At 41.1% G+C, this 20,618-nt stretch overlaps 1 protein-coding gene and 3 non-coding genes across 4 annotated transcripts; 1 reads left to right on the top strand and 3 right to left on the bottom strand.

The window, feature by feature from the left end:
• Positions 1-11,684: 11,684 nt before the first annotated feature.
• On the top strand, positions 11,685-17,742 carry LOC118104634 (gamma-glutamyl hydrolase-like). Its single transcript, XM_035151642.1, has 9 exons — positions 11,685-11,718; positions 12,289-12,403; positions 13,141-13,191; positions 13,359-13,443; positions 14,484-14,622; positions 15,673-15,779; positions 16,496-16,586; positions 16,943-17,080; positions 17,557-17,742. Exons 1-9 carry the CDS (start codon positions 11,685-11,687, stop codon positions 17,676-17,678), a joined length of 882 nt encoding a protein of 293 aa, XP_035007533.1. The 3' UTR covers positions 17,679-17,742.
• On the bottom strand, positions 12,788-12,841 carry LOC118105543. Its single transcript, XR_004695140.1, has one exon. It is a non-coding gene; the product is annotated as a U7 small nuclear RNA (small nuclear RNA).
• On the bottom strand, positions 16,246-16,317 carry trnat-cgu. Its single transcript has one exon. It is a non-coding gene; the product is annotated as a tRNA-Thr (tRNA).
• Positions 17,743-18,542: 800 nt separating the features above from the next.
• On the bottom strand, positions 18,543-18,614 carry trnat-cgu. The gene has a single exon. It is a non-coding gene; the product is annotated as a tRNA-Thr (tRNA).
• Between the last annotated feature and the right edge of the window lie 2,004 nt (positions 18,615-20,618).

Below are 20,618 nucleotides of genomic sequence, written 5' to 3'. Positions count from 1 at the left end.
GCCTCTCAACAGCCGACCCATCATCGGTAAGACTCGGCTTCAAGTGCGTCTGTGTGTTGGTAGCGGTGGTGGATTCTGTGGGTTCTTATGTAATTTAACATGGAGAGTGTTCGAGAGAAGGTGAGTGTGTGAGTTACTATCTTACTATAATGTCCTAATTTAATTAATAAACACACACACACACCACACACACACACATGGAAGTACTACACTCTTGATCCAGAGCTAATTAAAACCTGCCCTTCATTTCCAAATTCCTAGAAAAAGCTGTTACTTCAGTCTCTCTCTCTCTTTCTCTCTCTCTCTTTGCAGGTGTTTCCGACTCCAAAGCTGCAGGATAACAACTATTATTATCATTATTACTATTATTATTAACAATAATACTCATTATTATTTAACTATTACATTAATTGTTGCTGCTATCATTAATAATCAACAGCATCTTTGCTCTTTTATTATTTTAATTCTAATTAGTCAGAGCTGATACCTGATGCTGCACAAGTGATCCTGGTCTTCTCTCTTCCTTCTGCATCAACGTCTCTATGTATATATCTCTGTGATAGTTGTGTTCGTGCGTTAACTGTCTCCTGTCCTCTGTAGGGGTGATGGCGGAGGAAACCCGTAAAGACGAACAGGCTACAAGGCTATTTCCTCCATCCTTGCTATGTGAAATACCTGGAGGCAGCGGGGCCAGGGTCGTACCTGTCAGGTAGGACAACTCACCAATCTGATTTATGACTTCACTCTTTGCCGGAGGGTTCAGTTTTCTGGCTTCCTGAGATTCAGATTTCAACTGCATTCTTTTCTGTTTTTTCCCTCTTTTAAACGAGAAATGTGCTTTGACACAACATGTCTGGACGTGCAACATCTGAAACTGACAATTCAACAAAGTGCAAAGTAGAATAAAGAAAAACAGCTGATCCAAATATCAACAACTCAAGATTAAGACTGGAGAACTTTTATGACCCAGATAAAAGAAGTGATGTCTGAGGAGAGCAGAGGTTTATTTTGAGCTGGTTATTGATTCTGTGATAACAACAATGAGGATTTACATCAGTAAGAAGTGAACTGTCTTCATATCTGATGTTAAACCTGAAGTTAGACTGATAAAATCATATTGTGTGTTATATTATAAGCACAGGGCTTGGTTTGAGTACTATTGCAAATTGACATCTTTAGGTTCTTATACCTGTTGGGAACTGGTTTTTGTGACACAACACTTCTGTATCACATGTTCAGTCAAAAGCCTGAAGCTGCATGTTCCTCAAGGACTCAGTCTCCCAGGGGACATCAACATCACACAGAAGTGTGAAACCCCCCCCCAGGGACACAGGTTTCAACTCCCATTGGTCACTCTGGACCCCATGACCTGTGAGGTCACCGGGCCAATATAAGGCCTGTTCTCCCCCCCCTTCTGCCTCTCTTCTGCTCTCTTTCTACACTCCCTCCAGGGAGAGAAGGCTGTCGACCCTCTTCTCCAGCTCACATCTTCTCTTCCCATCCAACTCCTCGAGAGGAGCACAAAGGTGCAGCTTCCAGCTCATCTCACCAAGGAAACCTCTTCGCACTCCAAGCTCTACCAACCCTTCAAGCAGCGACTCGATGTCCTGCTTGCAAACTTCAGCCAGCAACTGAGCTACACAGCTCAACAGAACCACTAAGGCGGGAGCCACACGGCCAGCCAGAAGACTTCACAGGACTTCGAACTGCACAGCAACTTTCTTTTTCCCCTTTCCACAAACGGCTAACACAACTGGGCTTAATAATTATACTAGGCTAAGCAAGACTGTTTATTCGATTCTGTGGGACGTTTATAAGTTTGATTTGTGGTGTTGTGATATTTTGGGTACAAGTTATTGAGAAAGTAATGTTAGTCTGTTATGCTCTTCACAGTCTTTCGTTGCATCCAATCTAGTAACTTTCTCTAATTTGGCACACACACAGACACACGCATAACTCTTCACCTCATTAGCTCTACAGGTCGTAAGCATTCCAATAGGTGGGGGAAGGGTGTTGTCTCTTTGGCCAACTGCCGTTTTGGAAGCAAACAGACACACAGACACACACACACATGTAGACTCACATACCTATCTTTGTTTAGTAATTACACCGTTAGTAATTTGTGTTTTTATACTTTATTATATTCATAATAAATGTTTTTCTTTCACAAATGTTTTTTCATTAATGTTGCATTAGTGAATTTTGCCAACCTCTACACCAGGGGTATTCAACTAAAATTTAAAGAGGTCCAGATAGAGAAAAATTCTTGAAGCAAAGGTCCGGAAGATCATAATGTCTAACTATTTAGTGTGATATATATTGAAGTAGCCTAGTAGTTGTATCAACATCTGCATGTACTAAATACCTGACTGTCAAATCAAATGAATTCAGTACGATTCAAAAACTTTGACAATATTTATTGTCACGTAACATGGAACTGAACATATATGTATATATAATGTTCTCTCATTAACTAAATAAAAGTAGGGCTGCATTTCAAAATAAGAGAAAATAAATAAAATGTGAAAATTGTGCATGTTCAAATAAAGGGCTCAACTTCAGAAAAATAAAATAAAGGGAGCAAAAGCTTGAATTTCCCTTTTTCTGTTTCACATCTTGACTCAAAAGTCTCAACCAATTTTACAGATAATAAATCTCAACACATCTTAACAATTGAACAGTTTTAGAATCACTTTCTTCCCCTCTTATATCCCACTCCCCCACTTTGTTCGTCTGTTTCCCTCCCTTTCTCCGTCTCACTCCTCTGTTTCTCTCCCTTTCTCCGTCTCACTCCTCTGTTTCTCTCCCTTTCTCCGGCTCACTCCTCTGTTTCCCTCCCTTTCTCCGTCTCACTCCTCTGTTTCTCTCCCTTTCTCCGTCTCACTCCTCTGTTTCCCTCCCTTTCTCCGTCTCACTCCTCTGTTTCTCTCCCTTTCTCCGTCTCACTCCTCTGTTTCTCTCCCTTTCTCAGTCTCACTCCTGTTTCTCTCCCTTTCTCCGTCTCACTCCTGTTTCTCTCCCTTTCTCTGTCTCACTCCTCTGTTTCCTCCTTTCTCTGTCTCACTCCTCTGTTTCTCTCCCTTTCTCTGTCTCACTCCTGTTTCTCTCCCTTTCTCCGTCTCACTCCTGTTTCTCTCCCTTTCTCTGTCTCACTCCTCTGTTTCCCTTCTCTGTCTCACTCCTCTGTTTCTCTCCCTTTCTCAGTCTCACCCTGTTTCTCTCCCTTTCTCCGTCTCACTCCTGTTTCTCCCTTTCTCTGTCTCACTCCTCTGTTTCTCTCCCTTTCTCCGTCTCCCTCTGTTTCTCTCACTTTCTCACTCCTCTGTTTCCCCCTTTCTCCGTCTCACTCCTGTTTCTCTCCCTTTCTCCGTCTCACTCCTCTGTTTCCTTCCTTTCTCCGTCTCCTCCGGTTTCTTTCCCTTTCTCCGTCTCACTCCTCTGTTTCCTCCCTTTCTCCGTCTCACTCCTCTGTTTCTTTCCCTTTCTCTGTCTCACTCCTGTTTCTCTCTCCTTTCTCCTTCTCACTCCTGTTTCTCTCCCTTTCTCCGTCTCACTCCTGTTTCTCTCCCTTTCTCCGTCTCTACCTCTGTTTCCCTCCTTTCTCCGTCTCACTCCTCTGTTTCTCTCCCTTTCTCCATCTCACTCCTGTTTCTCTCCCTTTCTCCGTCTCACTCCTGTTTCTCTCCCTTTCTCTGTCTCACTCTTCTGTATCTCTCCCTTTGTTTTCTCTACCTGTATCTCTATCTGTCTTTTTCTTTCTACCGTCTTTTCATGTGTAACTTGCCTCTAACTCTCTCATCTGTCTGCACTGTAGAGTCGCAATGTTAACCGCCTGGAATGCACAGACTTGATTGGCTGAGTGGTATCACGTGGGATGGCTTAACTCGCATGCAATTGGTCTGTGCGTTTCCTCATCCGCTAAACCACTACCATAAAGACTACAAAAGCTGCGCCGGTTACAAATAGAAGCGCCCCGTCAGGTTTTAAATCATAACCTTCTGTTTTGGCTGTAGGTCCGGGTCCGTACGGGACGGCTTCTGGGTCGGACCGGACCGCGGCCCGCCTGTTAGTGACCTCTGCTCTACACTGTCAAGAACTCCATATCCTTCAACTTAGCTAACTATCTAGATGGTAATTTTGGTTATAGTTATTAAGTTAATTGTTAATCAGAGTTCCAAATTTGTAGTTAGTACCTTTATGAGACTTAATCAATAAATTGGCTTTAAAGTTTGGTTTATAAGTTTGATTTGTGGTGTTGTGATATTTTGGGTACAAGTTATTGAGAAAGTAATGTTAGTCTGTTATGCTCTTCACAGTCTTTCGTTGCATCCAATCTAGTAACTTTCTCTAATTTGGCACACACACAGACACACGCATAACTCTTCACCTCATTAGCTCTACAGGTCGTAAACATTCCAATAGTAGGTGGGGAAGGGTGTTGTCTCTTTGGCCAACTGCCGTTTTGGAAGCAAACAGACACACAGACACACACACATGTAGACTCACCTGCCTATCTTTGTTTAGTAATTACACCGTTAGTAATTTGTGTTTTTATACTTTATTATATTCATAATAAATGTTTTCTTTCACAAATGTTTTTCATTAATGTTGCATAAGTGAATTTTGCCAACCTCTACACCAGGGTAGTCAACTAAAATTTAAAGAGGTCCAGATAGAGAAAAATTCTTGAAGCAAAGGTCCGGAAGATCATAATGTCTAACTATTTAGTGTGATATATATTTAAGTAGCCTAGTAGTTGTATCAACATCTGCATGTACTAAATACCTGACTGTCAAATCAAATGAATTCAGTACAATTCAAAAACTTTGACAATATTTATTGTCACATAACATGGAACTGAACATATATGTATATATAATGTTCTCTCATTAACTAAATAAAAGTAGGGCTGCATTTCAAAATAAGAGAAAATAAATAAAATGTGAAAATTGTGCATGTTCAAATAAAGGGCTCAACTTCAGAAAAATAAAATAAAGGGAGCAAAAGCTTGAATTTCCCTTTTTCTGTTTCACATCTTGACTCAAAAGTCTCAACCAATTTTACAGATAATAAATCTCAACACATCTTAACAATTGAACAGTTTTAGAATCACTTTCTTCCCCTCTTATATCCCACTCCCCCACTTTGTTCGTCTGTTTCCTCCCTTTCTCCGTCTCACTCCTGTTTCTCTCCCTTTCTCCGTCTACTCCTCTGTTTCCCTCCCTTTCTCCGTCTCACTCCTCTGTTTCTCTCCCTTTCTCCGTCTCCCTCCTCTGTTTCTCTCCCTTTCTCCGTCTCACTCCTCTGTTTCCCTCCCTTTCTCCGTCTCACTCCTGTTTCTCTCCCTTTCTCCGTCTCACTCCTCTGTTTCTCTCCCTTTCTCCGTCTCACTCCTGTTTCTCTCCCTTTCTCCGTCTCACTCCTCTGTTTCTCTCCCTTTCTCTGTCTCACTCCTCTGTTTCTCTCCCTTTCTCCGTCTCACTCCTGTTTCTCTCCCTTTCTCCGTCTCACTCCTGTTTCTCTCCCTTTCTCTGTCTCACTCCTCTGTATCTCTCCCTTTGTTTTCTCTACCTGTATCTCTATCTGTCTTTTTCTTTCTACCGTCTTCTCATGTGTAATTTGCCTCTAACTCTCTCATCTGTCTGCACTGTAGAGTCGCAATGTTTACCTGCTGGAATGCACAGACTTGATTGGCTGAGTGGTATCACGTGGGATGGCTTAACTCGCATGCAATTGGTCTGTGCGTTTCCTCATCCGCTAAACCACTACCATAAAGACTACAAAAGCTGCGCCGGTTACAAATAGAAGCGCCCCGTCAGGTTTTAAATCATAACCTTCTGTTTTGGCTGTAGGTCCGGGTCCGTACGGGACGGCTTCTGGGTCCGGACCCGGACCGCGGCCCGCCTGTTAGTGACCTCTGCTCTACACTGTCAAGAACTCCATATCCTTCAACTTAGCTAACTATCTAGATGGTAATTTTGGTTATAGTTATTAAGTTAATTGTTAATCAGAGTTCCAAATTTGTAGTTAGTACCTTTATGAGACTTAATCAATAAATTGGCTTTAAAGTTTAGTTTATAAGTTTGATTTGTGGTGTTGTGATATTTTGGGTACAAGTTATTGAGAAAGTAATGTTAGTCTGTTATGCTCTTCACAGTCTTTCGTTGCATCCAATCTAGTAACTTTCTCTAATTTGGCACACACACAGACACACGCATAACTCTTCACCTCATTAGCTCTACAGGTCGTAAACATTCCAATAGGTGGGGGAAGGGTGTTGTCTCTTTGGCCAACTGCCGTTTTGGAAGCAAACAGACACACAGACAAACACACATGTAGACTCACCTGCCTATCTTTGTTTAGTAATTACACTGTTAGTAATTTGAGTTTTTATCCTTTATTATATTCATAATAAATGTTTTCCTTTCACAAATGTTTTTTTCATGAATGTTGCATAAGTGAATTTTGCCAACCTCTACACTGTCAAGAACTCCATATCCTTCAACTTAACTAACTATCTAGATGGTAATTTTGGTTATAGTTATTAAGTTAATTGTTAATCAGAGTTCCAAATTTGTAGTAATTTGTAGTTACTTTATGAGACTTAATCAATAAATTGGCTATCTTTTCCCTTCCTTTGAAGACATTAATTATTAATAATTAATTATTCATAACTACCATTTTAAGTCCTCATATTGTTACGCTAAAAGATTGCTATCATTGCTAATAACTCCAGTTGAATATTCACATATTCAATGTTAACTGGTCGAGCTGTGAAATTTCCTGTAACTGTTAAGTGCTTTTGAATGAAGACATAGCGTGCCACCGGCCCTATGGAACAGAGCTTGTACCTGGCTGTTACTGCCAAGCATATCAGCCCAAGTTGGATAAGAGAACCTGAGAAAGAGCCACAGCGTGCTTCCAGCCCTGTGAATTTATAGAACCTAACTGTTACTGCCCTGCATATCAGTTAGTGATTAAAAGTTTGGTGAACTGTTTAACCCACCATAGTTTTGGTTAGGCTAGTGTACGATCAAATCCACACTACAAGGTGTCTGCCAGTGCAACACCAAAGCCAACCACACTGCTTTTTGATTTATAACTTGTAAATCTAATCCTTCAATTTCAGACCCAACAATGGAGAACCCCTGTGTAGAACAGTTTGTTTCTTCCCCAGCACAGAGCCTGACCCCTGGCTATCCTGAATTCATCAGCAAGTTGAACTTCAGTGAGTGTAATAAAGAAATAGATTCACTACTTAATGACAGGTGTGATGCACAAACAGCATCAAAGGGTCCGTTGTTGAGATGTATGATTTTAAATTTCCACAGGCAAATCAACCTTGCCTGTCAGAGCAAAGCAGCCATGGAACAGGAGGTAAATGCCCTAAGAGCGCAAAATGCTTTTCTTTTCCAGGAGGTTCAAACTGCTAGTAAGAAAGCCCTGCACTATTTAGAAGACCTGCACTCAGCAGAGTCAGATCTCTATTCACACAAGGAGGAATTGTTAAAACTTAGATTAGAAGGCCCTGCCTCACATCAGTTTTTGAACCAATGTGATTCTGGTTATTCCGATTCACACTCCTCCGATAGTGTACGGTTAACTCCCTCTTCACTCCCAAGATGGGACAGAATCCCATCCGACCCGAAGTCTTTGGGAATTAAGTCACCTCCTGATCCTCCACTGACAGGAAGAGGTAACAGCTTCCTAACTTCCCATCTCTCTGACTCTGACACTGACATTGATGACATATGTAGTTTACCCTCAAGAACACATTTTGCCTCATATACTTCTCGTCCACTGATGCATGACACATTTTTCCGTGCAAAACTCTCCAAAGGGGGGACTTCAACATTTCAAGATGTTTTAGCACCTCCCCCTCAACCAGAGAGACCTGCAGCAGGTGATGCACGGGCCCGGACCTCACAGTGTCCGCGCTTTGATTTGCTTGAGTTTCTAGCTAAAGATATTGAACAATTTGATCCAGACAACTGTGATAACAATATTGATAATTACTTTAGAGAACTAGATCTCAGCTTAAGTGATGTGCCAAATGCAACAGAAAGAGAGAAGGTTAGACTTGTGTTAAAAAACAGCTCTACAGCTGTTCACAAGTTTATTCAGTCACTTCCTTCCAGTGTCACAAGTAACTACCCAGAGCTCCGTCAAGCACTAGTCGAGGAATTCTCTTCTACTGCTGACGAGATCACATCCATTGTCACAGCATCCCAAAGTAAACATTCACGTCGCGAAAATCCCAAAGATTATTTTCGACGTTTGAGGCATGTTTATTTTCAGGGAAAGAACGCACCAGGCCTAGAAGAAAATCCCACCTTCAAGTCCATGTTCTTACGTAACTTACATCCATGTATACGCACACATGTTGTACTGATGACACAGCAAGGAAAACCTTCAATGCAGCAGATCAGGAAGATGTCACAGGTGGCTTGGGAAACTGTTATCACTTTCAAGGCTACAGTAGGTGCAACCGAGTCCGTCAAAACAAACAGCACGGTGTCAAATTCATCCGCCGCCTCAAAACGTCACCCTCAAAACAAAACGAAGGGGGGTGACAACAGGCAGCCTAGGGACACAGAGCGTACCCGCCATGTCCACCCACTTCCCAGAGATAGGCATTCCCACAGTAGAAGCTGTAGGAAACCATACTCTGACATTCTGGCCCAGACAACTTACCACTGCTCAGAAGATGACGACAGCGTCTCTGAGTACAGTTTAAAACATGGTTATGACCGAGCACACAGTGACAGCGCCTCTGAAGTCCTCCTGGACTCTGGCTCCCCAGAGCGTTACGGCCCTGAGCCATGACACAGGCGATCCAGAGCTCGCTCCTCACGGCCATAACCAACACAGTTAACTCCTGTACTGACAGTCAGTATTAAGTTTCTTGCAGTTAATAGGAAAACTGTTTTGTTCGCAACAGCAGTAAACTCCAAAACCTAAATTCTGTTTAAACTTATATACCACTGCCAACTTTGTAAATATGTTTGGATCGACTACTTTCCATTTCATAATAATGAAGTCCATACAACACATGTTAGGACATCAGCATATTATTACAGAAACAATGAAACAGTCATTTGGATTTTGAGACTTTGAAAAATTATGACAACCTTCCGCAGAAAAACCTGCTGAAGATTAAAATTGTTAAGTCTAACAGATCAGACTGAGTACTACATTGTGTAGGATCCAATGAGTGAACAAAACTCTTGGACATTCCAAAAATGACCTTATCATTGTATGAAGAGTGAAGAGCACAGGTTATTCATATTGTACTGTCATTGTAATCTGAATTATTTGTCTAATTTGAATCTTGCTTAGCCAAACTATATAGTATACACAAATGCCCAGATGTTACAATCCCAATGAAATGAAAATTGACTTTTCCAGCTTTGGACTAAACCTGTTCCAGTTCGCCCTCAGGAACCCACGTCAGGTGCGATCCTGAGAACGAAGGGGGGATGTTGGGAACTGGTTTTTGTGAGACAACACTTCGGTATCACATGTGCAGTCAAAAGCCTGAAGCCATGTTCCATGTTCCTCAAGGACTCAGTCTCCCAGGGGCCATCAACATCACACAGAAGTGTGCAAACCCCCCCAGGGACACAGGTTTCAACTCCCATTGGTCGCTCTGGACCCCATGACCTGTGAGGTCACCGGGCCAATATAAGGCCTGTTCTCCCCCCCCTTCTGCCTCTCTTCTGCCTCTCTTTCTACACTCCCTCCATGGAGAGAAGGCTGTCGAGCCTCTTCTCCAGCTCACATCTTCTCTTCCCATCCAACTCTTCGAGAGGAGCACAAAGGTGCAGCTTCCAGCTCATCTCACCAAGGAAACCTCTTCGCACTCCAAGCTCTACCAACCCTTCAAGCAGCGACTCGATGTCCTGCTTGCAAACTTCAGCCAGCAACTGAGCTACACAGCTCAACAGAACCACTAAGGCGGAAGCCACAGCCAGCCAGAAGACTTCACAGGACTTCGAACTGCACAGCAACTCCTTTTCTCCCCTTTCCACAAACGGGTAACACAACTGGGCTTAATAATTATACTAGGCTAAGCAAGACTGTTTATTTTTTATTTTTTTATTAAGTTATTGAGAAAGTAATGTTAGTCTGTTATGCTCTTCACAGTCTTTCATTGCATCCAATCTAGTAACTTTCTCTAATTTGGCACACACACACACAGACACACGCATAACTCTTCACCTCATTAGCTCTACAGGTCGTAAACATTCCAATAGGTGGGGGAAGGGTGTTGTCTCTTTGGCCAACTGCCATTTTGGAAGCAAACAGACACACAGACAAACACACATGTAGACTCACCTGCCTATCTTTGTTTAGTAATTACACTGTTAGTAATTTGTGTTTTTATACTTTATTATATTCATAATAAATGTTTTCCTTTCACAAATGTTTTTTTCATTAATGTTGCATAAGTGAATTTTGCCAACCTCTACACTGTCAAGAACTCCATATCCTTCAACTTAGCTAACTATCTAGATGGTAATTTTGGTTATAGTTATTAAGTTAATTGTTAATCAGAGTTCCACATTTGTAGTTAGTACCTTTATGAGACTTAATCAATAAATTGGCTATCTTTTCCCTTCCTTTGAAGGGTGGTGCCCCGAGGTAACTTTAATCAATTAAAGTTATTATTTAATATTAATAATAAAATTTTAATATTTAATATTTTTATTTTGATAACCAAATTTATTGAATGCCGAAAGGCACACCATTTCATGGTATCACGTTTGATGCATTATGGCACAACAACATCCTCAAAATAATGTAATACCCCCTACATAATATTACCAATAGTAATTTCCTTTTAATTACTTGGTCTCTGGTAATTTCTCAATTCATCTCTTTTCTTTTTTTTTTTTTTTAATACACTTTCAAATATCCGGCCTGACCAACATGAATCATAGTGCCTTAAAGAAGTTCTCTACATAGCGCTCTTTTAGAGACTTGTTTCACACAATGCAAATACAACTCAGTATTATGTCCTCTCTGTGGTTGTGTTATTTAACAGAGTCATTTTTTAAGGTACCTCGTCAGTCTACCTTCCAGGTTTATTCTAAACCCTTGGTTAAAAATTTACGGGGCTTTCACCCGTCTGGAGGATCCAATCCTCTTAGACCAACTTCTCCGTAACACTATGTTTGCTGGTAAAAAATAATAAATAAAAATACACTTGAAATCTCAGATCCTCACCAGATAGATCGCAGCGCTGAGACGATCCGGGCTCGGGTCTCGGTCCCTGCATCTCACCCGTCCTAATGGGGAGGTTAAGGTTGGAAACTTTTTTCCCAAGAAGATCACTCAATAAAAGAAGTGATGTCTGAAGAGAGCAGAGATTTATTTTGAGCTGGTTATTGATTTGGCAATAACATCAATGGGGATTTACATCAGTAAGAAGTGAACTGTCTTCATATCTGATGTTAAACCTGAAGTTAGACTGATAACCTCATTTTGTGTGTTGTATTATAAGCACGGGGTTTGGTTTGAGTACTATTGCAAATTGACATCTTTAGGTTCTTATACCTAATAATGGAGTATAATTTAAGATGATCTATTTTCCTAAGTCTTCATCTACACCTCCTGTTCCAGCTGCGGTGGTTATTCTTGGTTGTGCTGCAGCTCTGCACGTTTCCCTCTGGTGCGGCGCAATGAACCAGCCTCTCAACAGCCGACCCATCATCGGTAAGACTCGGCTTCAAGTGCGTCTGTGTGTTGGTAGCGGTGGTGGATTCTGTTGGTTCTTATGTAATTTAACATGGAGAGTGTTCGAGAGAAGGTGAGTGTGTGAGTTACTATCTTACTATAATGTCCTAATTTAATTATTAAACACACACACACACACACACACATGGAAGTACTACACTCTTGATCCAGAGCTAATTAAAACCTGCCCTTCATTTCCAAATTCCTAGAAAAAGCTGTTGCTTCAGTCTCTCTCTCTCTTTCTCTCTCTCTCTTTGCAGGTGTTTCCGACTCCAAAGCTGCAGGATAACAACTATTATTATCATTATTACTATTATTATTAACAATAATACTCATTATTATTTAACTATTACATTAATTGTTGCTGCTATCATTAATAATGAACAGCATCTTTGCTCTTTTATTATTTTAATTCTAACTAGTCAGAGCTGATACCTGATGCTGCACAAGTGATCCTGGTCTCTCTCTCTTCCTTCTGCATCAACGTCTCTATGTATATATCTCTGTGATAGTTGTGTTCGTGCGTTAACTGTCTCCTGTCCTCTGTAGGGGTGATGGCGGATGAAACCCGTAAAGACGAACAGGCTACAAGGGGCTATTCCTACATCCCTGCTTGCTATGTGAAATACCTGGAGGCAGCCGGGGCCAGGGTCGTACCTGTCAGGTAGGACAACTCACCAATCTGATTTATGACTTCACTCTTTGTATATTCAACAAAGTGAAAAGTAGAATAAAAAAAAACAGCTGATCCAAATATCAACAACTCAAGATTAAGACCGGAGAACTTTTATGACCCAGATAAAAGAAGTGATGTCTGAGGAGAGCAGAGGTTTATTTTGAGCTGGTTATTGATTCTGTGATAACAACAATGGGGATTTACATCAGTAAGAAGTGAACTGTCTTCATATCTGATGTTAAACCTGAAGTTAGACTGATAAAATCATATTGTGTGTTATATTATAAGCACAGGGCTTGGTTTGAGTACTGATGATTTTTTTCCCTAATTCTTCATCTATTTTGGTTTGTATTTAATTTTTTCAACAATCAGATGGGTTTCCCTTTATGGAAATCCTTCTGGATAAATACTTAAAGAGTTAAACTTCCTAACTCGCACCTTGGTTGAACTGTGACCTGTCAGTCATGGCGGTGTGATTTGATGTGGGTGGGGTTTTAAATATGTGCGCTATAAATGCAGTTGTAATATTGTTGAGATTAAATCACAACAATAAAACGGTGATGATTCCTGATAGACAACTTGTGTGTCCTGGGTTTCCTCTACATGTTGAGATTACAAACCTTCTTACAGCTGCTGCTTCAAATCCACATTGATTCGTTTGGGTTTGAATTGTCTTTGATGCTTTTTTGGCATTAATTTGTTTTTCAACTTTTGTTCTCCATCAGATTAAATCTCCCAGAAGAAGAATATACCAAGATATTCAACTCAATCAACGGGTGAGTTAACCACTGCTCTGCTCTCCGTATGTCTGCAGATGCTCCTCATTGTTATGTCTAATGTGAAATCTTCATAAATCGTGTTTAGACACATGTGAAGTGTCTCAGAGTGACATCATCTGCTGAGGATCTGTTCAGGATAAATGTCGAACCCGGTCTCCCTGCAGGTTCATGCTGCCGGGAGGAGGTGCAAATCTGCTGGCGTCGCCCTACAGACGAACCGCCGAAATTTTTTTCAACTTGGCTCTGAGGGTAAACCAAAAATCAAACTTGTTTAACTGATTTGACTCCAGATGAAGTGACCTCCTTCCTTCAGTTCAGTCAGACAACTCAAGTTCATACATTTATTGCAGCATTACAACAGGTTTAGTGTTCGGCGTCTAGGCTCCAACTTAATCACTCCCCAAATGATTACACAGGAATGATGGGAATGATGAGCAAATACTTGGAGCCTACAGGTGGATGCTGGGGTGAGGGAGGGGCTGAAGCAACTGGTAGCAATACTGTAGCAGTGTGAGCAAAGGGGATGATTGGAAATGTCTCTCTGGTTAAATAGACCACCTCATAAGGTGGATGTGTAATATAGATGGTTGTGGAGAGTGAGGTATGTCACATGATGTATGTCACATGATTGGCGCCGCGCAGCTCGAGTTGCCTGCCAGAACTAGCTCGACGGCGTCGCCACATCATCAGTTAATCCTTGCTTTTGCAATGCAAAGTTGCATTTAGCTTTTTCCACTGTTTCTTGCATTGCAAACTAACACCTCTCATTCCTTTCCCATGTATTCTGCCACATTTGTTTGACTAACTTGTAACCTGATAATCCATGTAGTAAAGTCATTTCCCTTCGGGCAGCGTTCTCTGCCAGACTATTTGCTTCATCATTCCCTCAGTGTTTCACATGACATCACAATCATTCTTTCAATAACTGTTCGTGGCTCTGAGGATGTCGCTCCTCATTAACGACCATGCCTCTGTCACATGAATGAAACAGTGCTCTGTAGTGCAGGTTCATCAGGACAGGCTCGTGTTGGGTTCAGGGAAGTTAAACCTGCTTCACAGAACAGGACTCTGGTCTTTAGAACATTATAAGAAGGCAAAATGTTGCTGCAGTGGGAAGATCCCTTGTGTGAATATGTTGAACAGTGTGAGATTGAAGTTAAAAAGAACTTTATAAATAAAGGATAAAACTGCCAGCATCAAATCATCATGAAAGGTTTAAAATGTCACCCCACCTCCCTCATCTTCACCTCCCTCTCTCCTCCCAATCACCTCCCGCTCTCCTCCTGCAGGCCAACGATGCTTCGGACTACTTCCCCATCTTGGGAACTTGTCTGGGCTTCGAGCAGCTGACTGTCTTAACAGCGAAGGAACACCTGCTCACGCTCACTGACACCACGGCTGTGGCTCTGCCGCTCAACTTCACACCAAGTAATGTTCCCTGTCTTTGAGCAGCCTCACATCATGAAGGGTTTCTTCTCTTCTCCAACACGAGGGGCTTCACACGTCCTTCGTGAAGTCAATGCCTGTCGGTTTTGATTTGATTCATAAGACTTTTCACTTGTAAGTTACACTATGAGGGATGATATGGACAGTTCTAATGTGAGCTAAACACAAGTCAAAGCCATGGGTGAGAATTGAACCCATGATCTTGAGAATAGAAGACCAACACCTTGGACAGTTCCCCTGTTAGTTAAACATGTTTTAAAATGAACTCATCTTTTTTCTTACTGATTATTTGATGGAAACACGTTTTAAAGGCTGTGGGGAGATGTGGGATTCCTTTTATAGGAAGTTCTTCTGTTCTTCCCTTCTCTTACAAAAACTACTTCACACGTCCCCCATACGTCTAAAATGTTGAATGATGTGAACAGTCATCCTGTAAATTCATCTAATATAAAGGGATGATGGGGATTGAACCAGTAATTAAAACATACTTATAAATCTCAACTTCTCACACAACATATACTGTTAATTTTGTTCAATTACATAACTTCTATTGATAGAGTTTAAGGGTCTTCAACTACAACACTTTCTACCACACAGTTTCCTTGGAGGAGATCTTGACGGTATTGAAGGTTTTACTTCAGACAGTTAGTGTGGGATTCCTTTTATAGGAATCCACCTGGAAAATTATCTGTAAGAGCAAATTATCCTGATGAAGTCCTGGAATCAAAATGTTATTGTGTTCTATCCCAAGCCTCCTCACTCATGGTGTTTGGTGTTCTATGATGTGGGCGGAGCCAATGCAATTGAGCCACTCCTTCACTCTTACAGCTTTAATCAATATAAAAGTTTAATTTTCAGTTCTACTAAGTTTTCCGCAGCTACAGTTGTGACATTGAACTCCACACGTGATTACATTAAGCTGAAGGAACCTTGGCCGTCACTCACTGACTCCAGTCATAATGTCCAATGATGTTAGAGTCCAGTATTTAACAGATCCTCCTGTCTCACCACAAATCTGTGTCCGTCCTACAGTGGCACATTCCAGCCGTCTGTTTGGGAGTTTCCCCAAAGATGTGCTGAGGTCTCTGACCGAGGAAAACATCGCCCCCCACTTCCACAAGTGGAGTCTGTCCCTCGAGGTATTTCCTACTGGTCATTTACTGGTTTTCCACTTTTGTCTCTTCATCCTTTTACTTAGAACAACCTGACAGTGTAAATCTCACCTTCTCTAGCTCATGAAGTTGTGGTATCAGCTCTTGAGACAAGGGTAGAAGATATGCAGGTTATACAAACTCTCCTGAAAGGCGTGGATTGGGATTGAACCCATGATCTTTGGTTTACGAGACCAACGCCTTACCACTTGGCCACGCCATTGTTGTTGCTATAAGTATTTTATCGAAGACAAGTTATCTCTTCAATTGTTTGTAACATTAAAAACTAACTTCGTAAACTTAATCCAATATAATTTATCTCGAGAAGAGATCAAATAGTTGAAAGTCAGGAATGGAGATCGCACCCATAAACACCATATGAGACAAGCGTAGAAGATATGCTGATGTTCTTCTTTATGGCAGATAATTCATACAGTACTCATTCATACTTCAAAGGCGTGGATGGGGATTGAACCCATGATCTTTGGTTTACGAGACCAACGCCTTACCACTTGGCCACCACGCCACTGTTGAGATAAATTCTGCAGCAGATAAATTCATTTAATCATGTACAGTGATTTAATATCTTGGGGATTTCTCAACATTTCTCAACTGTAATTCAAGTTGTTGCCCGAGTGATAAACTACTAGTTCTGACGTCCAAGGTTTTTGATTGATTTTTGATGTTAACTCTTTGGATTTCAGGCCTTCAACGGGAATCCCAAGCTGAAGAACTTTTACAAGGCCCTGTCGACGAACCACGATGGGAAGCAAGAATTCATCTCCACTATCGAAGGTACCTTTCCTTCCTGGACACGGAAATCTGAGTGTAGTTTGCTGTAAAATGACCGTGAGCACGAAGGTCAGAGGAAATGAATCGGTGTCATGTCGGAAAACAGCTCGAATGACACAAACTCCACATCGAGTTCTAGAAGATCGAGAGACGATCGTCTGATAAGAAATAACAATTTGTTTTCAGAGGATCAACAATAACACAATCATTTCAACATTCTTACTCTACTGATCTTGATTGTGATGTAGAAATGATGGAACAGATTAACTGACGAGGGCAGCGATCACATTTCTCATTTCTTTCTCCACTGACTGTAATGTGAGTTGTGGTCTGCTGACAGTGTCTCTGGTCGTTTCCAGCCTACCAGTATCCATTTTATGGACTTCAGTGGCATCCGGAGAAAACCCCCTTTGAGTGGATCGACAAACCGGGGATGGTTCACTCCGCCGCTGCAATAAGAGCTTCCTTCTACACTTCCAGCTTCTTCGTCTCTGAAGGTAACACGTGGGATCTCTGCAGGCTTTACTGCCTCTGTCAGTGGGTTTCAGACTTTATCCCGAAGGATAGGTCTGTGAGTTCTTCCATTTCTCACTGTCTTTCCCTTCGTTGACAGATATAAATATGAATTTGATGTGTTTTTTATGGAGTAAAAATTAATCCCACCAAAATTGGTGGGATTAATCCATGTATATGGTTTGGACATTGCAACATCACCATAGTGCTTAGACATTAGTGATCCAGATGTAAATAATCTCATTCAGATCCACACCAAACTGTTCAGAGTGATTCACACTCTACATGTGTTCGGCTGTAACTCAGTCGTCATGTGACTCCTTCATTTGAAGTTTTGTTCAAGTCATCGTTGCAAAAAAGCTCCAAACTGTTCCCAAACATAAAGGAGCAGCTGCTGAAGTCAAATAAATACTCATCACCACGTTCTGCCTTTTCACTTCCTCTCTCACTTCCCTTCCAGCCAGGAAGAGCAGCCATCGTTTCCCGAGTCAGGAGGAGGAAGAGAGCGCGCTCATCTACAACTTCTGTCCCGTCTTCAGAGGCCTGAATTCCATCTTCATTCAGTACTATTACTTTGATTGATGCGGAACCCGTCACTGGAGGAACATCTTCAACCTGATGGAGTCACTGACAGTGAAACCTCAAATGTAACAGCGACAATTAGCAACTTTAGCTGATTTGCTCAGAATTATGTGAAAGCGGTGATAATTTATTTCCATTTTGAAATCATGAAAACAAATTAGAATCAATCAGATTTAAGTTCCACTATAAATTAAGATAATCAATATACTGCCACACATATCATGTTGTTCCTATGTTATATTATCCCATAATATTACCTCTGCTAATAGATTATATTTGAATCCAGGCTTGTTTGTTTGTTTGCTTGGTGGAGGGATGTGGAACGGATCAGGGAAGAACTTTTTACCTTTTAACCTTTGTTGACGGAAATGTTTCATATATGAACTTGATGTGTAGATACCAGTCTTAAAATCCCGTGCAGATATTTGAAAACGTTGGTTTCTGTGGACAGATCTGAGTCCGTCATTTCTGTTCACGAAGACCATGTTCTGTTGTTTTTACCCAGTCTGAGTACAGAAGTGTGTTTGTGTGTGTTGGCACGAGTGAGCAAAGGAGAGGTAGAGATGTTTCTTGTGCAGCAGAAAGATTTGTTATCGTGTTATATGAACGTGAACACAAACAAATCAACGAGGAGAAAAGAAATACCTTGACTTCATAGTGAATCAGATGACGTCAGCTGAAGTTCCTTTGTACGTGCCCCGGAGGGATCTTTGTTCACACTGTTAAAAGAACATGTTGAATGTTTGGATGTGAATGCGGTCACACCGGTTCCTAAAGCGGTCCACTTGAGATCAGACCACAAAACCCACATGTTAACACCAGGTGTGTACTCGGTGAAAGGAAACCACGTAAACACTAATTTAAAGGCATGAATGGGAATCGAACCCATGATCTTTGGTTTACGAGACCAACGCCTTACCACTTGGCCACCACGCCGTATGTGTTTGCCTTGTGAGTTAAACAGATCCCATTCACAACATCCCCACGGATGCTTTTCATTCACAAGTTACACATCCATCAGTATCTATGAGACCAGAGCATTTTAGTCCAGACATCGATGGGATTTGGTTTTGAAGTTTAATTTTTTTCTTTGTTCCAAAAGGAGAAGTCAATGATTCTGTAGATGAATCATGAACCAGTGGATGTGAACATGTTTTCTTGTGCGTCCCTGTGGACATTGAGGGAAATTGAATATTTTATATAACATGCTGCCGGAGAATAATCTGTCTATAAACATTTCCACTATTTATTAAATTATAGTTTTTACACTGATGCATTTATTTAAATTTTAATCGTAACATGTGGAAGTGGGCTAATGAGATTATTGACACAGATACATGGTTTTCTAACGACAATGATCACGACTTTGACCTCGAACGTTTAATGATGTTTTCATAACTGGGTTGAGATATTTGAGATATTGATCAGCCATCAGCCTCAGACTAGAAACCAATAAGCTGCATTTGAGCAATAACTTGTTTTTGTTGTCACCACACGTTCGAACATTGTTTTCTGCTGTAAGAGAAGAAATCACATCAATTCCTCTTGTGAAAAAGTCCTGCCAAAGTGAAAACAAATATATGAATATATCTGAATATGAATAAATAAACAAGTCAAATAAAAAAAACTAAATGTTTCCATTTTTGTGCTTTTGATAAAACCACATAATGATCACTGCAAACTAACGACGCACTAACTTTGTGACTTTATAATATTAACCAGTTGGATAAATACATTAATAAACACATAATAGGAGTTGTTTGTTTGGTCATTAAAAGGAAGGAAGTCCAGTAAACATCATTAATCCAACTTCCTCTCTTAGTTTAAAATTTAAAACCCAGACAGAGACATTTATATTACTGTAGAAAAACATTCTGTTGTATGAAGATGGTTTCATGTCCTCGTCAAGTGATACTGTAGTTTTTCATTGGGCAAATATTTGCAAGAGTCTCCACTAGATGGCACCATGATACCATTGAATGTTCATGTTTCCAGTTTGATGCTCTCGGTGTTTCACTGGTTTCTCACCGTCGTTCTTCGTTCTCCTGCCTTGAGGAGTTTTGTTTTGGTGGAGTTTTGGATTTTCAGGCTTGTCTCCCTGCCGTCTAGTGACTGTTAGTCTGTGTATCAATTAAACAGTCGTCTGCATGTGGGTCCTGCAAACATTAAAACGTGAGATCATGTTGGAGCAGACAAACAAGCAGGAAGGAAAGAAACCTGACGCAGCGGAGAACAGGCGGAGGAATCAGGTGAATAAAGAAGTGCTGCGGCTAAAATAACAAATCACATGGATGGAGAACGAGGGGGTTTAAATACTGCAGCAGCTGATGAGATGATGAGAAGCAGGAGTGGAACCTGCAGGTGAGGCCACACACACACACAGACACACACACACACACAATCACACACACACGCACACAAACACACACACACACAGTTCCACAGATTAGCTCCTGGGCCTCTTTAGTTTTGGTCTTATTCTTGACCTGTTTACTTATGGACCGTTCATTTCTGCGTCTGCACAACCAAGAAGAATCATTGGACATATATGTCATCATCATAATTCTATCAGGGCCCTTGTGCGGATATATGAGCAGCTGGAAACTTGAGTTCACAAAGACAGTCTCCAGAAGTGGACCATCGATATGTACGTCAGAAACCTAAATACACGTCACACGCTTCTTGCATAATTTTCTTTTCCTGACTTTTTCATGGTGTTCATGTGTGCATTGGTGTTTTTCAGCACGTTTTCATATGTTTGCATGTGTTCCCACATATGTAGTTTGTACGTCCGCAGTCCGAGTGCAAGTCCACAGCCACCCCCCCTCAAATATATTGAGAATATTTCACATCAGAACTGTTCACGGCAGCATTTTATTAAACAACTGTTAAACAAAAGGTTTGAATAAGTTTCGTGCAAAGTTCTTTTTCGCTGAGTAA

This window comes from Hippoglossus stenolepis, chromosome 3 (genome assembly GCF_022539355.2).
Source record: "Hippoglossus stenolepis isolate QCI-W04-F060 chromosome 3, HSTE1.2, whole genome shotgun sequence".
NCBI classification, from domain to species: domain Eukaryota; kingdom Metazoa; phylum Chordata; class Actinopteri; order Pleuronectiformes; family Pleuronectidae; genus Hippoglossus; species Hippoglossus stenolepis.
This window is presented reverse-complemented; position numbering and strand designations above follow the sequence as displayed.

Bases quoted from the DNA above. Each gene is read 5' to 3' on its own strand.
- LOC118104634 (XM_035151642.1), top strand. From the start codon at position 11,685: ATGAACCAGCCTCTCAACAGCCGACCCATCATCG. The intron at 13,192-13,358 runs GTGAGTTAACCA...GTCTCCCTGCAG, and splicing joins ATATTCAACTCAATCAACGG to GTTCATGCTGCCGGGAGGAG. The intron at 14,623-15,672 runs GTAATGTTCCCT...TCCGTCCTACAG, and splicing joins GCCGCTCAACTTCACACCAA to TGGCACATTCCAGCCGTCTG.